This window comes from Crocodylus porosus, unplaced genomic scaffold (assembly GCF_001723895.1).
Source record: "Crocodylus porosus isolate Cpor-Errol unplaced genomic scaffold, CroPor_comp1, whole genome shotgun sequence".
Lineage (NCBI taxonomy): Eukaryota > Metazoa > Chordata > Crocodylia > Crocodylidae > Crocodylus > Crocodylus porosus.
This window is the reverse complement of record NW_017728886.1, coordinates 11,039,899-11,057,385: the sequence shown is the minus strand read 5'-3', so window position 1 is coordinate 11,057,385 and position 17,487 is coordinate 11,039,899. Positions and strand designations below refer to the sequence as shown.

Sequence of the window (17,487 nt, the reverse complement as noted above, 5' to 3'; positions counted from 1 at the left end):
AACGGGGGTGGGGGGTGAGGAAGAGGCACAGATGAGGGGAAAGGGCAGAGGGAAGTGGTGTAGACAGGGGGAAGGAGGACGGGGTGGGGGGTGTGGAGAGGGATCTCTTCAGGGGAGGGGAGCTGGCCTCAGGGAAGCCCCTCCGATTGTGGGGTGGGCGCAGGGGGGCTAGGATGAGCCCAGCCATGCTGGGAGGGAGGTGGCAAGAGGGGGAAGCAGCAGCTGCCTGGCAGCGGGGACTGGGATTGGCATGGCCATGCCCTTCATGCCCAGGGAGGGGGGCAGGCAAGGGCCACGTGTGCCCTTCGCCCCAAGCCCTCCCTTGTGCAGGGGCCTGAGCCCATGCTACGAAGGGGAGCCCCCTCCTCAGCATAAGGCCTTTCTTCCACTTCTTTGTCCCCCACCGAGGCTCAGTCCAGAGGTGACACAGAAATACCAGGGGTGGAGTGGCTGAGGGGGCTGATGGCCCATGGGGTAAGGTTCCTGCCTGGCATCAGTTCTCTTGGAAAATGCCTTAGGCAGGACTGGCCACACGAGAGTGGCCAAGGGGCAGAAGAGCCCAAGCCTGGAGACTGCCCGCAGGGAGGCCTGGCCTGCCCGACACGGGCATCACACTTTCAGCCAGGCTTCCTCCTACACCTAGTCAGAATGGGTTTTAAGCCTTGTCAGGGATGGTCAGCATCCCCTCAACAGGATGCTGGGCTGAACGGCCCTGCTGCCAACCGGTGGGGCCTGTGGCTATAAAGAGATGTCACCAAAGGAAGCGGATTAGGTGTGTCAGGACGCATCGCCCTGATCCGCTGTGCTGGGTGAAGAGTGCTTCCCGTTGTCCTGCTGGGCCAGCCCCTGGCCACCGCAGGGGGCTTCGGAGAGTGTGTCTCTGCTCATGGGGGACCCTGGGTTTCTCTGCTTGCAGAAATGCAGTCTGGGGATCCCTTGCGGAAGATAGGGCCCCTGAAGCCCAGGCGCGTCTGCCTGGGGCAGCTGGAGAGCGTGGGCAGCTCTGGGCTGCCCGTGCCTTCCTGCCACCAACAAATTGATGTCCACCGTGAAAAAGAGGCACCAAAGTCCATTACCTTTTGTCAGTGCCATGCTTTCTGGCATTTGGGGTGTGCAAGGGGCATGGACGTCTGTTTGCTTGGCCTTTACGGTGGCACAAAGGTGATACCTGTTTTCAGCCTGTGAGAGAGTACAGCCTCACAGAAAACCTGTGGGAGTGAGCTGCTGCTTAGGAAAGCTTATGTAGCTCTGATTTTAATTAGTGTGTAAGGTGCAAAGCTACCCTGCCTTCCTCCTACTTATAACCACAGCAAGTGAGGGTAGGGGTGTTACAATGCCGCTGCTTGCACTAAAGCAGTAAGAACTGCTTTGTCTCAAGCTCGCTCTTGGGAAGAGCAGAGATTAGTTTGATGCATCATGGTTAGAGGAGGGGAAATGGGTAAGATATCCGTGCTGGGGGATCAGTGAGTATCATGTGTCTTTTTCCTGTTACTGCATGTCTTTCTGCAGAGGTCTAGACGACCTGCTGATTTTTCAGGGCCAGCGAGATGGCTGAAGTTGGTCTAAGTGACCCTGCTGTAGATCCCAAGCTCTTTCCTAGAGTAGAGTGGATGCTGAACTGATCCCCTTCTGGGTTCTCTGCCTTTGCTGTGGGACCAACAGCATGGGGAACAGTGGCTCAGCGGTGAAGGTCTGCACTGAACACCAAGGAGGCATCAACTGGCTCAGTTTGAGTCCAGATGGGCAGCGGCTGCTGACAGGCAGTGAGGATGGCACTGCACGGCTCTGGAGCACTGCAGACAGCCAGTGCCATGGCCACTTCCAAGGTACAGCATGAGTCCTTTCTTTCCAGGTTTCAAGATCAAATGCAGCTCACGCTAAGGCATGGCATAGGCCACCCAGCATGGTTCAGTTCTCTCCAGCCTCTAGAGCTGGTCGAGTAGCCTAATACCATGCTTGTTTTTGCATTTACCTGACATTCGTAATATTAACTCTCTCATCCCCAAACAGTTTACAAACATTACTGTATGCAGGGATCATTTTATGTTGTGATGGCACATGATACTTAGACGAGATTAAGGTTGCGTTATTACTTAAAGTTATGTGCCCGTCCTGATTGTACCTTTAAGGGTATTATACTGGAACACGTGAAGTCAGGGCTCCAGTCCCAATGTAGTTGGCTAAATACCATGCGCCATCAAAAAAAAAAAAAAATAGAAATCCTTACTGACATTTCCTTCAGTGCTGCAGTTATTTCCTTTTCTGTAGAGTGAAATCTTGTTTTATCAGCACTTATTCCAGGGGATCAACTTATTCAGAATCTCTTGACTAAGAAGTCTAGGAACAGACCCGATGAAATAATAGGATTTTCTTCAGCAGAACATAATGTCTTCACACCTAAAATGCAAATAGTTAGTATTTTTTATTCTGAAATTATTTTTGAATATTTAGTGAGATTTATGCCTCGAAACACAATCCCTAGACTAACCCCTGCCTGAATGATTAAAACAAAGGGTTAATTCTGAAGAAAGTAAAATCATCCAGGAGCAGGACTATGTATTGATGAGCTTCATTTAATTTCACGCTTTCTACCAAATCACTTGTGATTTTAATTTTTTTTTTCAAAGGTGGTTGAATTGATGTAGTGAAAGCTATTCATTATTTTTAATATACACTTTCATCTGCCCTAGAGAACTCGGTATACATAGCTAGGGTAAGAGTTCTTTTATAACTTATTCATTAACTGTCAAATAGTGATAAAAGTGTATTGGACTAATATCTGTAACCTATCCTAGTTACTGCTGGGGCTTCGGGTTCTACGTATGTCCATTCAGCTCTTAATTACGTTGGCTATATTTTCAGGTTTAATTCTACATGAAGAGTTAATTCTATTTATCACATGAATTTTACAAAAGAAATATGAATTTGGTGCTTGTGAGAGCTGCTATTTTGGCCATTTTCTTGCAAAACGAACAGCATTGCAGACTGATCCCATCACCAGTTTACCATATTTTCTCACATACATACACATCTTTTTTTTCCAAAAAAAGTTGCTGAAATTTGGAGTGCATGCTATAGTGAGAAAATGTGGTAACAGAAGTTTCTGCCACTTAACCTTTTGCACAGTGAAAACAAAAGTAAAGTCTGCACATGATCAAGAGAGAACAGAATAAAGAGCAGGCTCCACTCCCGCTTGGTTCCTAGCTGCTGCTACTTGGTTACTTACTATAAGGAAAGATCTTTTTTCCTTCATTCTGCCTTTCAAAAACAAGGTGCATATCTTATTTTAGGGCAGATTGTATGCAAGAAAATACAGTACTTTGACCCTGACCTGGATCAGCCTCTACTGTGATGTTGTCTGCAAAGAGGAGTTTGGCAGAAGATAGAGCAGGGTGGCACCTTAGAGGCTAACTCATTCACATAGGCATGAGCTTTTCTAAGCAATAACCTACTTCATCAGATGCTATGAAAGACCTCGAGTTTGTGAAACATCTGTCACTCTGCTGTTGGTGCTGTTTATGGTAGAAGTAGTATTGCAGATGGCGGAGGAGGGGGATCAGCAAATGATATCTTGGTTTGTTTAGGGCAGAGGTCAATGTCACTGTGAGAGTATCCATCTCATTCCACCGGTGGCAGCTGGCTAGGTTTTGTGGCATCCTAGGCTGATTTGGGTTGAGAGGGTAGCTAGGTGGGTAGAGGGGGTAATCTTGCTTCTGCCTTCCTTGCGGTAGGGGCGGTGCTGCCCAAGGTTTCCATAGATTTCATAGCTTTCATAGACATCAGGGCTGGAAGGGACCTCGGGAGATCATCGAGTCCAGCCCCCTGCCCAAAAGGCACGAAGTCAGCTGGGGTCATAGGATCCCAGCAAGATAAGCATCCAATTTGCTCTTGAAGGTGTTCAGTGTAGGTGCTTGAACCACCTCCGCTGGCAGACTGTTCCAGACCTTGGGGGCTCGGACAGTAAAGAAATTCTTCCTTATGTCCAGCCTGAAACGGTCTTGCAGGAGTTTGTGACCGTTCGACCTCGTCATCCCATGGGGCGCTCTGGTGCTTGTGAGAGCTGCTTTAAACAGTGCTTTTCCCCAAGCTATTTATTTTTTTTCACTACTAATTTTTTTATTTCTTTATACGGCAAGCCAGGCTTATCTACAGTTTAAATTCCAGAGATTTTAGTTAAATTACATAAATGATGAATTTGATCCGTAAGATTTTTGCAAGGCCCTTTCAGACTATATGAGGAGCCTCAAGCTGGTTGACAGTAACCCCTGAGATGTTCTGTTATACCGCTATTTCATTTATCCATGAAAAGGTAAAACAACTGCATTACAACTATTAATTTAGCAGTGCCGTATTTTCCGTGAAACACTGCCTGTGAGAAACACAGTTGCAAATGCTACAACTAAAACTTAAAAAATACTCAGGCTTTAGGCTTGGGCTCTGTCCCATTTCCAACTAGCTTACTTCTCATTTAAACAAAAGAGAGCATATCACTGCCTGCTGGTTTTGTTCCATTAGCAAACACTCACGCTGAATATTTTTATTTCTTTTGCTGTTCCTAGGGCATGAAAGTTACATCACCTTCTGCCACTTAGAAAATGAGGCTGCCTTCACCTGTAGTGCAGATCATACAATTAGGAAGTGGGATGTGATGACAGGCCAGTGTCTGGCCATTTACCGTGGCCACACATCAATTGTTAACAGGTTGGTACAAGGTTTTTTTTCTTTTTAAGAGAGCCATTTTACTGCGTTTCTGTAACCTGACCCAGTTAAATGGTCTTTTACTAGTATTCTCCATTACTGCACTAATAAAAAGGGGTTGTGTAAATCTTTGACTCCTTGCTACACGTGTTCGTTGCTGTAATGATTGGTTATCCTAGCAACAGTGCTGACACAGCTCTAGACTAGGGATAGGAGAGGAATGAAAGGCACACAGCAGGGGGAGTTGAATCCACCACTGGGAATGAAATTCCAGAAGAAATTATTCAATTGATAACAGATGCTTCTGATAAATATACTTAAGAAAAAACATCATGCCAGGCATTCATGTCAGTAAAAAGGACATGAGTCAGGATTCTTCATAGAATGATTACTCCTTGCTGTTAAAACTTAATTTAAAGTAAAGGATGACTTTTTATGCCTGTTGTAGGATTTCTCTTGATTGCTGGAATGTATTTACTTACTTAAAAATCAAACAGTTGAAGCATTTGTTTTGAGGGGGACAGCAAATGCGCAGGAAGCATGGAGCAGATTCTGTAAACAGATAAGAAGAGTTCGATGCTTGGGCCAGTTCATCCTGAATTAGCAAGATACTAAACTAGTGCCGACTTAGATCGCTGCATGGGGAGGTTATTAGGTGCCGGAGGACCACAGCCCATTTCTAGAGTAGAGAACGGATTGTACGGTTCACCACTCTTCCCCATCTTTAATTTGAAAATGCAGCATGTAGAGACGGCTCTGTTTTGATCCAAGTGCAGTACCACAGCAAGGGGAAGGGCAAGCGGGGCAACCGCTCTGGGTGCTGAAAGAAAGGAGCGCCAACAGGCTCTGCCCAGCTGGGACAGGGCACGGGATGGAGCCGTGAGTGGCTCGTTTGGGAGGGGAGGGGGCATGGGAATGGGATGGGGACATGTGGGGGGACACGCGAAGGTGAGCTGCTGCTGTGGGCTTTGCCCTGGGCACAAACGTCATTGCTACGGCACTGTCCAAGTGGTACAGTTCCAGTTCTTAATTATTATGCATATGCCATAAATTGCACTGTACAGTGTCATGAACTACATGCTAAACTTTGACTGTCTTTTATGGTCCAGTGGATGGGAGTGCTGCACTGGGAGTCAGAAGAGCAGTTTTATTATCCTAGGTTTGCCAGGGATTCCTTTTGGACCTTAGGGAAGTCAGTTAATCTCTGTGTACCTCAAGTTCCCCATCTGTAAAATTTAGATACTGATTACCTTCTTTAGTGAGGACCTTGACTTAGTGGCGGTGATATTTATTCAAATGTATCTTTTAATCTGCCTGTTAATTGTATAATGATTAGAAAATATCAGTTGCCATTTAGGTTCTTGGAAACTAAATATTTTTGCTATTTTCTGAGGCCAGTGTTATTTGGACATCTAAATAACCATAACAAGACATAAGGGTTTTTTTTTTTTTTTTTTAAATAGTTATTTAGCAACACATAACTAATGAAAAACACATGGCTGTGCTGCTGGCCAAGTTTTTAGTAAAAACGTATGCCCAAAATTAGACCATATTTGGGCACCTAAGTAAGTTTAAGTTACCTGATTTAAAAATGCTGAAGCAGAATTCTGGTCTTTGTGTGATTGTCGAGGAGAGTTGGGGAAGAAAAAGTGTATGCTTATGTATAAAGCATATACATTGAGCTGGGGGTGGGGAGGAATTACCATGGACAATGTCAATTTGGCATTTCTTGAATGGTTGATTTTGTAACTTTTATTTTATTTTGGGCTTTTGCATTTAAATTGTATTTACATTTTAATAGGATCTTGGTTGCCAAAGACTATCTCTTTAGTGGCTCCTATGACAGGACAGCCCGGTGCTGGAGCGTGGACAAAGAGAAGCAAATCCAGGAATTTCGTGGCCATCGGAACTGTGTCCTGACTCTGGCTCACTACTCTTCCAAGGATGTTCTTGATGAGTCGGAGGAGGAGGAAGAGAAAATGAGCACAGACCTCCTGGTGACAGGAAGCACAGACTGCACTGTTAAGGTCTGGTGGGTATCCAGTGGTCGCTGCTATCAGACTCTGCTGGGACACACCGGTGCTGTATTATGCCTCATACTTGATGCGCCAAACAGGGAGCTGTTTTCTGGCAGCACAGATTACACTATCCGAACGTGGAATATTGTGACTGGCGAGCAGTTAAAAGTGTTCAAGGAGCATCAAGGATCAGTTATTTGCCTAGAGGTAAGAACTAAGTACCCTTCGTTCATCCACTTGGGGCCGAGGGAGTCCACTTTGTAACTAGCAGTATTCTTAGCCAGGAGGCCAAGAACCCAGTGGCTAGTGGGACTGAACTGCCTTCTCATGCACAGGAGAGAGTCCAGAAACAGCACAGTTGTTGCCTGCTTTTTAGCTAACCGGCCTCTCAGTACTGACATGCTCTGAAATGAAGTGAGGCAGCAGCTGAAAACCACAAATGCTCAGTCCATGTACCAATGAGAAACTGGTGTTAAGCGAGCAAGCAAGGAAGAAAAGTTGACAAGGAACTTCCTAGCAAATCTGTGTTAACCTTTTATGCAATGTTTTTGTTTCACAAACAAAGTGGGGACATAAATTCAATTTAATGGGGGAAAGGGAGCCAGACTCAGGCAACACCATTCAGACTTTAAAGTATTTCATGGTCTTGAAGCAGCACTACTTTCACAAAACATGTTTCACTGTCTTTTTTTTTTTACCGGTGAAGACAAAATAAGTTTAATTACCCGGATTGACTCTCTCGATCAATGATTCTGAACCAGGTGCTGCAGCACTCTGCAATGCCTTGAGACCCTTTCTCAAGGGGTGTCACAGGGTGTTAACACCATTAGCTGTGCAAACATCATTCACCAGATAAACCCAGAGATTGGAAATAGGAATTCATAGTGTTAAACCCTTTCTGACCTGTTGTGACCTTTCTGAATTCATTGCAACAGAAGAATTGTTCTATTATTTTTCCATAGTCAAAAAAAGAGTGAAAACTAAGAGCTGGCATTTTCTGGGTGGTGTCTTAACCTGGCAAGGCACTTTGTGTCTAAAAAGGCCAATAGACTGCTCTAGATTCTCCTTTAAGGTTTGGAATTCATGAGTTGTTTCTTAGACCCCGTTTGTGTAGTAGGACCTTGCATTCAACACTGCTGACCTTGAAAAGGAAAGTTAATATTGCAGGAGCAAGCCAGTTAATAAAGCAAGAAACTATAATTTGGGAGAATGAAAACGTGGTGGAAAATCAATAGCAGGAAAAGAGCAAAAAATTGGAAAATAACCTTTTTTTCCTAAATACATAATGATTGTGATGGAAGAGACAGAGACAGTAAGAGATGGAGGATAGACAAAAGGATGGTGAATGAAAATGGAAAAAGGAGGGGGGAGAGACTGTCATGAGAGAGCCAACAGAGGGTAAAGGAGAGAAAAAGCAGACAGACACAGTATCGTTTTTCATGAGTAAAATCATATTTTATTTGTATTCTTGCTGTCTGTATTTCTGCATTTCATCACTTCCCTGACAGATATGCTGGTTTTCGATTTATGGTGTGTGTGGAGGTGGGGGGGTTGGGGTTGTAGGGGGTGGGGGGAGGAGTTCATATGTGTGAAGATGGGAAAGTTGCTGCTTGTTTCAGGGTATGTAATGTAGTAGGCTATTTTTAACAGAATATCTTTAGAAATTCTGTGACCAGTAGCTTGCTTCCAGGATGTCAAACCAAAATGCTTTTAAGTTAACGTGTTATGTTACCTTGCGTGGCAGAATACACGCGGTCAACTCTCTCCATGCTTACTAGTGTGTAAATACCCGCTCTTCCTTTGCAAAGCATAAAATATATTGTTAGTGGCCATTTAATAACAGTTACACTGTTACATAAAGAGAATAGTTACACCTGGTTCCTCTAATTTTAACTGCTGATAGTAATAAGGGAATTATACTGCCATTAAATACTCTGTTTTATTTGGGTAAATCCCCAGGGCTAAAAACTGGGCATGATGCTGTGTAGTAAATTTTGAAGATAGGCAAATTAATAAAGTGCTTTTCTTAGTTGCAAGCAGGCAGAGGAAGGAAAACAAACCCCCTAAATTGTTCTTTAAATGTAACATGTACTTAATTCCTGCTTCAAACCCCTTACACATTAGAAGAAAATAATTATCCTATTGACTTAGAAGGGATCAGACCATTCGCTTCAACGGAGCCTCTAGTTCTTTAAAACTTTCTGCTTCTCCCAGAGTAACCTTGCTTCTAGTGGCTAAACCATCACTGCTGAAACTCTGTAATATTCTTCCGTCTGAATCAGAAATGAAGTTTGGGAACATCTAGCCCAAATGGTTAAAGTCTGCTAAAGTTGTAAGTAAATGTAAACACTTGAAATGAAAGGGCCTAGGCCACCTGAACTATAGATAGTGCTACATGCAATGGCACTACTTTAGAAAACCATAAATTGGAGGTGTCTGACCCTTTTAGCCTGAGAGCCAGACATATTATTTTGAAAGGTCATGGCATTACAGTCTGTGATTCAGTGTCTAAATCTGTTCCCTTTGCATTACCCCTAGGGCAGGGAGCAGAAATCACATGCGAAGTCCCCTGCTGTGGATTGCTCTGGCATAGGGGAAAGACTCCAAGGAGGGTGCACAGCTGGCAGAGCCAGTTTTTACACCATGCTTCTTAAAGGTGCAGGTGCAAAAGACACACTGCAGACAGAGTCGTGATATAGATTGTGCAGTTCTTTAGCTCTTCCCAGTTGTCCTGTGGGTCCTCGGGCACTATTGCCCAATGGCACAAGTTAAGAGCAGCCGGCTGGTAAGCAGGGAGCCTTAAACTGATGGTTAGCTCTCAGCTTATCGTTTTCCCAGTACTGGGCTGCTGAGGACAGTTGTATGGGCAAACAGAGACCTTCTTTTGCGAGGTGTTCCTCCAGACTTGGGGCGGCCAGGTGAGCTTCTACCCTGCTGTCTCTAGGGGCAGTTCTTGCTGAATGCTCCCAGTGTGGGTGTATCTTGTACGAACAGAACATATTTATGCAAGAACAGCATATTCCAGCAGTCCTCATCCCTTCTCCAGCCAAATAAACTATACTGATAAAAGCACAGTTTTGGCCACAACTATGTCAGGCACTGATTATTCTGCCAACTGACATAGTTATGCTGGCAAAGATCTGTAGGGTAGACCTGGCTTGAGAACAGCCTAGTTAGGTAACAGCAAATAGAGCAGCCAGAATTTCTCAATCCTTCTTCTCCTGCAGCGCCATAGTTGGGAAGAGAAGGGAAGGGAATGGAAAGCAGTTGCTTTGGGCACCCTCTCACGTCGCATCACAGCTGCTGGCTGTAGGGAGGGGAGGGAGAACTGGAGAAAACATAGCAATGCAGCTGATTCAAAGCTCTTCAACTCAAAACTTCAGGCCCTGGTTAAGGTGCTGTTGTTTCAATTCATAATCAAGGACACATGCTCCTTAAGGTGACTGCAACAGGTTGGATAACCGTGATTTACATCTAATATAAAAGATAGTTTCTCTAGTACTTTTACAAAGTATACTCTTATTTCCACTTCAGATCCCTTTGTCCTGTATTGATTCACAGTCTTGGGCGGGATTTATTAGAAGTTCAGTGCCGGGGAGACCAGAGGCCAACAGAATGAAGTTATGCAGCTTGAAACTGAGCTGGGATACCGTTGCAGACTGTCCAAATGTAACAAAAACCACAACAGAACGTGAAATGACCAAGAACAGGCAAGGAGTATATTGGTTCTCTTCCAAAAATTGATACTCATAGGACAGGGTGTTCAAACCCTGACCCACAGGCCAGATCCAGCCTGCAGAGCCATGTCATCTGGCCCATTAGGGGGAGTGATGGATACTCCCTTTCTGCCAAATTTCTCAACCTGTAGCGGGTCCTGTGGGCTAGAGAGCATGGCCCTACACACTATATGAGGTGTGTAAGGCAGGGAAGGTAGTGCAGGGCCAATTTGGGCATGTAGAGGTTGGCTGGGATGATACGGGGTTGAGCAGCATGGGGTTCATTTGGGGGGCTCATCTGACTCCAGATGCCCAGGGTCAGGCCAAGATGGCGCAGGGCTTGATCCAGGTGCATGGAGCTGAGTGACATGGGACCAATCCAGATATTCAGGCTTGGCCAATGCAGTGTGGGGCCCAATCCTGGCACATGAATGCCAGGTAGAGGTGGTGTGGGGCCTGATCCAGGTGTGCAGGGCCAGATGGAAGTGGTGCAGGGCCCAGTCTGGCCCATAGACCAGCCCTGCACTATTCACCTGGCCTACAAAGCCAAATGATTGAGAGCCACTGCTTTAGGACAACCATTCCCCTTTAAGATAGAGTGAGTTTTAATACTGATTGGGAAGGAACGCCATCTCTGAAATTGCCACCTGTACTCTATTTATTGACCAAATGTAAACAGCTTCTTGAGCACAAGAGACAGAATGACTTGTCCTGTGACACCAACTAATAGCTAGTTTTGAAATGTCCATAAATCTTGTAAGTAGCTTTATTATTTATGTTATAACTAGCCAGGTGATTACTCACACAGAGAAATCAGAGTTAGGCACCCTTCTACAATACCCGAGGTACTAGAGAAGTTGAGCTCCAGGAACAGCCCCGTAGATTGTGCTACAGTGGAAGAGTTAAAGACTGTTTTTGCTGAGACTCCATCCAGCAAAGTGACTCTGGTTTCATTGTCAGAAAACAACCTCTTGCTCTAGGGACTGCTTTAGCTTGTTAAAATGAATGTGGTTTGAATGGGATCCCTGAAAAGCCAGCCCAGATGAAGGCTTACAAAGTTAAACTCCAGGAGCTGGTTTAGCTGGTGATTCTCATGGCCAGCTCTGTTAAAAGGAAGGTTGTGCTGACAGGTCATAGGCACGCAGCCCCTATGTGGGGAGTAAGTAGATAATTGGGCATTTAGTAAGTGAAGTGATACTAGAGCGGCTGGGAACAAGCATGCCCACACTGCCCCTAGTAAATATGATGTGTCCAGATCTGACTGCAGGGCTCCTTTCTGTTTGCACAAGAGCTAGTTTGTCTCTTAGATCTAACTCAGAGAGAAGATGATTCCTACAAACTGGGCACTGGTATCTGCCATGCAGCTCTGTTGCAGATACTTTTGGCATCATCTGGATTATTTCTTTCTGTAGCTGCTGCATATATTTGGCTTCACCAAGCCTGCTGTATGTTAAGCCACTCTAGGATACTGCAGTCTGGAGAGCACTACATGAATGAGACCATTTTGTTCTTTATTTGAATTCCAGAAGGGTCTAGAGGCTCCAAACAATATCAGTGTCATCCAGAAGATGATCTCGCCATAGTTAGGCCTATGACTATTTTACCATTACATTCCCAATTTTGCTTCTGCAGTAAATTTGCTAGTAATAAACCTAGCTAGCTGACTTTTTTTAATGCAATGGCATAACTCACATGCTTTGGCCTGTTGCTTTCAAATTCATTTTATTCATCTGCTCTAGGAGAAACCTGGGCCCAGATCCTGTTTCACCCCCTAAGGCACCGAAGTGCAGTCTTATCCCACCCTGCCTGATTCCCTGAAAAACCTAAAGTGAAAAGTGGGTGGGTCACCTGCCTTGTTGGTGCTTTTTCGTGATTTTGCCTGAAGCCTCCGATGAGTCATGTTATAAAAGTGGACCTGATAACATTTTGTCAGGGGCCCAAGCAGAGATTTGTGCCTCGATGTCTTGGAGGACATAGTGTTTCAGCTGACACAGTAAAAGAGACCTGCCCATTTGAACTATGGGGCAAGTGGAGGGGCCAGAATTCAAGAGAGGTGACAGCCACTTGTTATAATTTACTTATTTATAAGGCTTTAAGATTGGTCACCTGATTGTCATTGACTTTTTTTTTTTAGCCACTTGGGAGTGAAAATATACTTGAATTGGGGACTTCAGCATCAGCTATGCTCATTAGAATCAAAGCTGCAAATCCCGTTTCTATGCTCTCTTAGTCTGTTAGAAGTCTCCTTAGTTTGTCATGCTTTTCCCCAACAGGAGCTCTGTTGGGAAAGTGGCCAAAGTGAACAAAACTTTTCCAAAGCCAGCCAAGGAAAATACAGCTCCAAAACTATCACTGCTTCTCCAGGCACTGGCAGATTAGAATTTGTAATTGTATCTCCTGATCATTTTTAAACCAAGAGTTGATAGACCTGGGTATGTTTGGAAAAGCTATTGAAGAAAGTTCTACTTTTTCCCCCTGCTTGTAAACCATGGAAAATGAATTTGCACTCATGTCAGTGAAAGGCATCCATGTCTCTTCATAATGGAATTAATCTAAGTTGCCTTATAGGGATCACATTTTTTATCTTTAAGATTTTGAATTTCTGACATTTTATAGGAAGAGCTAATTTAAGATCTAGCATACTTGGTATGCAGTGTGTGATATAGTATATCTGAAGCCCGAGACTGCAGTCATTTTTCCATTTCATTGGAGCCAAGTGAATTTTGTGGGGGGGTTGCCTAAGATTTTTTTTAATTCCAATATGCTATAGCTTGGACACACACATTCTGCTGAAAAACAAATGGGTGAAGCACTAAAATGAGAGCACTCGCTTTCTCTGGGCTATTTGGTTTTTGCATGAAAAGGATTTTTCTTTAATAAAGGAACTGGACTGATGGCTCAAAGAGTGGGAAATGGGATGTGGAGACTGGCACCCAGGGGTAAGGGTCCGAGGGTTAGTGTGCTAGCTCAGGACTTTGGAGGTCCGGTTTCTGTTCCCTGTTCTACCGTGGGTTTTCTGTATAACCTCAAATCATCTGTGGATCAGTAGCATGCACAGAAAAAGTGCCTAGGGTGGGTGTTAGGCTCCTGGAAGTAGGATCATCAAATCCCCTGTCTAATCTCTTGGGTGGTTTTAGTTTGTAAAGCAGCGCTGTCCACCTGGCAGCCCATGGGGTTAAGTGGCAGCCCTCCAGGCTCCCACCCGGTCCTTGCTCCTCTCATTGCTCTGGCTGCTGCAGCAGCGGCTGGTGGGGTTCCAGGTTCCTCCTTCTGATTTCCAATCCCTGCCCCTGCACCAGGGGTGGGGTGCTGCACTGCGCTGCAGCCTGCAGTGCCAGGGGCCCTGGGGTACCTGGTGCAGCAGGGGTCCTGTGGTGCAGTGGGGGGGGGAGCATGGGGTGCAGCAAGGAGGCACCCTGCATGCGATGCAGGGAGCACAGGGAGCAGCAGTGGGGAGTGAGCAGTGCGGTGGGGTGGATAGCTGGGTGCAGTGGGGGAGGGAACTTGGTGTAGTGTGGGGGCTCAGGGAGCAGCAGTGGAGGAATGTGGAGAGCAGCAGCAGGGATGTGTGGCCTCCTCTGGTGCAGCCCCTGCTAGTGTGGCCCCTTAGAAATTGGACAGCTCTGTCACTACAGTAACGTTTCCTGGCTGAAGCTGGCTGCGTTTCAGCTTCTGGGGCTCGCTCCTCGCTGCTGCCCTCTCAGGCATTGACCTGCTCAGCCCAGCTGTCTGCTGCTGGAGTCTATACAGTAGCGATTCCCAAAGGGCCTGTTGCTGCACGCCACTGTGGCAAGGCCTGGTCCCCAGGATGCAGGCAGGGTGCAATGGCAGCAGCTTGCAGGCACATGCTGCTGCACCCTGCTTTTATTTTTTTTCAAAAATATCTATATCTATCTATAACTTAAGCCTGAGACTGCAGATTGATAGATATATCTATTGATAGATAGATATCTATATCTATAACTCCATCTCCAACACTCTGCCAAGTGACCCTTGTGGAGCTCAAAGCACACTAAAAACTTGTTACACAGTCTGCACCGTGCACCCACGCACCCATCTCCATACCCACACCCCAACCCACTGCCCTCCTCCGAGGGTCTACCCCTGAAAAGGTCTATGCTAGCCCCCTCTCCACCAGATGAAGTCTGCCACTTCTTTCCCGTCATCCTCTTCTGTCTTCCTGTAGTAGAGTACATTTCACTCAGCCCCATTTTAATACAATCCTTTGCACACATGCCATGCACCCCCCCACTAGGGAAGTAGGTGTGGGTCCCCCCCGCTACCCCACTCCCTTCCCAGGTCCTGGCAACCATGGGCAGCTGGGAGACCTCTCACCTGGTCCCTGCCACACCACACTGAGCTGCAGGGCACCCTCACCTTCACCAGGTAGATGTACCCACCTCCCCAGCCCAGCTGTGTCCTGGCTGCCCAGGTAGTGCAGCGCTTGTTTACAACCCTCCACCCCCCTTGGCCCAGGGGCACACAGTGGAGCAGCTCCATGCACCATGTCGGAGAGGCTGCTGCTCAGGCTCAGTCTGATACCCACTGGGAGGAGGGCTTTCCTTGTGCCCATGCTGCTGCCTTTTCTTCCAGCCCCCCTCTCCCTGGCTGTGGTGTGCATGTAGAGCTTCCAGCCTCTGGGGAGCTGCACCAGGACCAGACATCTGCAAACTACATTTGTTCTGCCACTGCTGCTTTTCGTGTGTAAGTGAAGCAGGCCGCCAGCTCTGATCCAGAGAAAAGCGTGCCCCAGGTATCAAAAGTGCAGGAACCCCTGCTGTCCTGTCCTTCTACCAAGTATTCTTTCAGATTTGGGCTGAGAGGAGACACAACAGCCAGAGTTTAATGCACTTCTTTGTAGGTCAAACCAGGGATGACCTGCACCGGAACAGGGATTTACACTGCAGTTCAGTTACAGGAACAGATGGGGCTCAAAATACTTCAAGAAAACACAGCTTGCTACTATCCAGGATCAGTATACAGTTTTTAGCTGTAGTCCTGTACAGAGGCTCATTCCGTTGTGCTCATTTTATTTGGTGACTTGAATGTGAAATTCAGAAACAGTCTTTGAAGTCAGGATTAATTCCCAGGTCTCTCCTGCCCCAGGTGCATGTCCTAATCACTGGGCTAGATGGTCATGCTTCCTTTTTGCAGCTGAACAAATCTTGCAGCCCGAGGGAGTGAGGATGCTGGGCTACTTTTCTTGGATGCAAGAAATGCAGGTTTGAATCCTCATAGGATTTAAAGTGGTTTTAAGTATTTGTTATGCAGCTCAAAGTTATGCCACTCCAGGGCAGGATTATCTCTGATCCGCACTACCCAGCTCCTGTTCCATTAAGGTGTGCCACTCCCCACGGATGTGCCGCCCAACTTGGAGTCCTCCAGTTTCCCAGGATCTCTCATACCCCAGCCCATAGACCAGGGCTAAAAGCCTGTATCGTCCCACCAGCCCTGTAGCAGCAACTCCTAGTCCTGCCCCTGCTCACCAGGCCTCTAGTGGCACGTCACAGCTGTGCAAGTGGGGGACAGTCAGAGGAGGTTTCTAGACAAAGGATGCGACTGCTCCAAACTAGCACTGACACCGATCAAGGCTTGTGCAGCTCACAGCTTAAAGTGTAACAAGGTCCTTATTTGTAAGAGGGAAGTGTAAAGGAAAACCCATGGTACGTAGCTGCTCTTCTGTTTTTCTTTAACATTTACACACCCACTTCAAACATGGAGCTCAAGCAGCGTAACTTGAATGTCACTTGAGAACAATGGTGCGTTACCTGCAGGAGACGAGTGGAAAGTGTTTATCTTTGTTGCGTGGGTTGCTGCTGCTTGCAAGCTGTTCAGAACAGAAATGCCGTGAGTGGGCCAGGAGCAATTCTGGAAGATGAAGCTCCAGCCAACTTCGTATTAGCACGGGCTTTGTGATGATGTTTCCCACGCCCATTTGGGTTGAATGTTAGGGTTAGAGGTGCAAAACTCTAGAAGTCTTGGTTCAGAGGTGATACCTTTTCTTAAACTGACGAAGAAATTGCAAAAGAAGGATTGTTCTTTGCAAGCTTCTGGGCACATGCGCCCTTCCTCGGCCTCAGGGAAAATTAAAGATGGTAAAAAGTCCCTGTAGGTAGAAAATAAACTTCATTTTGCACAGAGGAAGCTGAAGGTGGAAGTCTGTTCCTCTGGGTCCATGAGTGTCTCAGATGACAGAAAGGCAGGGTGGTGTAGAAATCTTTCTTTGTTGTTCAGCAATGAAATTTAATTCCAAAGTCGGCTAAAATTCAGCATTTTCCATGTTTCAGAGATGTATTTAGTGCAGTTCTAAATACTTGTTTGCATAGCAAGTCAGCTCCTTTCTTCCCTCCTTAGTACTATTTTGGCTACAGCACAAATGTAGCGAGATGTGACATTTCAGACTACTAGCCTGTGGAAATTACATGTATATGACCTGTATTTACATGCATGTTATCTTGTGGAAAGGTCTTATGGGCTAAGTGATGTCTGCAGCTAGTTGCACCTGTGCAGCTCCAGGATTTGGTGGGAACTGCATTTTCTGTGCAAGGGTCATCTTGGACTATCCGTGTATATTTTTCGTACAGCTCTGTCATGGTCCTATTATTGTAGCAGTTTGCCCTTGCAGTACCTTTTTATTAGAGGTTCTCATAGCACTTGTATGAAAAGTATGCCATCTGCCCCTTTTTTACAAAGCTCATTTGTAGCACCAAAGGGAATTGGGAGAGGAAATGCATTGGCTTTATGTCCATAATCCAGCAGCAGGCAACAGGGAACAGCAGTGTGTGCACACATGTGCGTGTGGGAAGTGAAGAAAAGGCTAGATTTTTAGGGACAGAAAATTGGTCTAAAAGTGAAGCCCACATTGAGCCAACCGGACCCCTGTTTGGCAATCAGTTTATGCAGGACTCTCATTGACGTCCATGGGAGTTTGATCAGGCAGGGGGATTCAGCTACGTAGCCTGCATGTTTGGAGAGGGAAATAATAAGACATTAGTCCTTGTGCAAGTCTGTATGTCTTTCTGCCTCCATCTGCTTTTCCTTTTCAAATCGGTCCC

General features: G+C 46.0%; 1 protein-coding gene across 2 annotated transcripts in view; it reads left to right on the top strand.

The window, feature by feature from the left end:
- WDR86 (WD repeat domain 86) overlaps positions 1-17,487 on the top strand; it is a 29,251-nt gene that overhangs the window by 976 nt on the left and 10,788 nt on the right. For both annotated transcript variants that reach the window (XM_019530303.1, XM_019530312.1), the window contains exons 2-4: positions 1,510-1,826; positions 4,560-4,701; positions 6,500-6,923. In XM_019530303.1, the coding sequence (XP_019385848.1) occupies positions 1,664-1,826; positions 4,560-4,701; positions 6,500-6,923 (729 nt within the window). In that variant the 5' untranslated portion in view covers positions 1,510-1,663. The remainder of the gene's footprint in view (positions 1-1,509; positions 1,827-4,559; positions 4,702-6,499; positions 6,924-17,487) is intronic.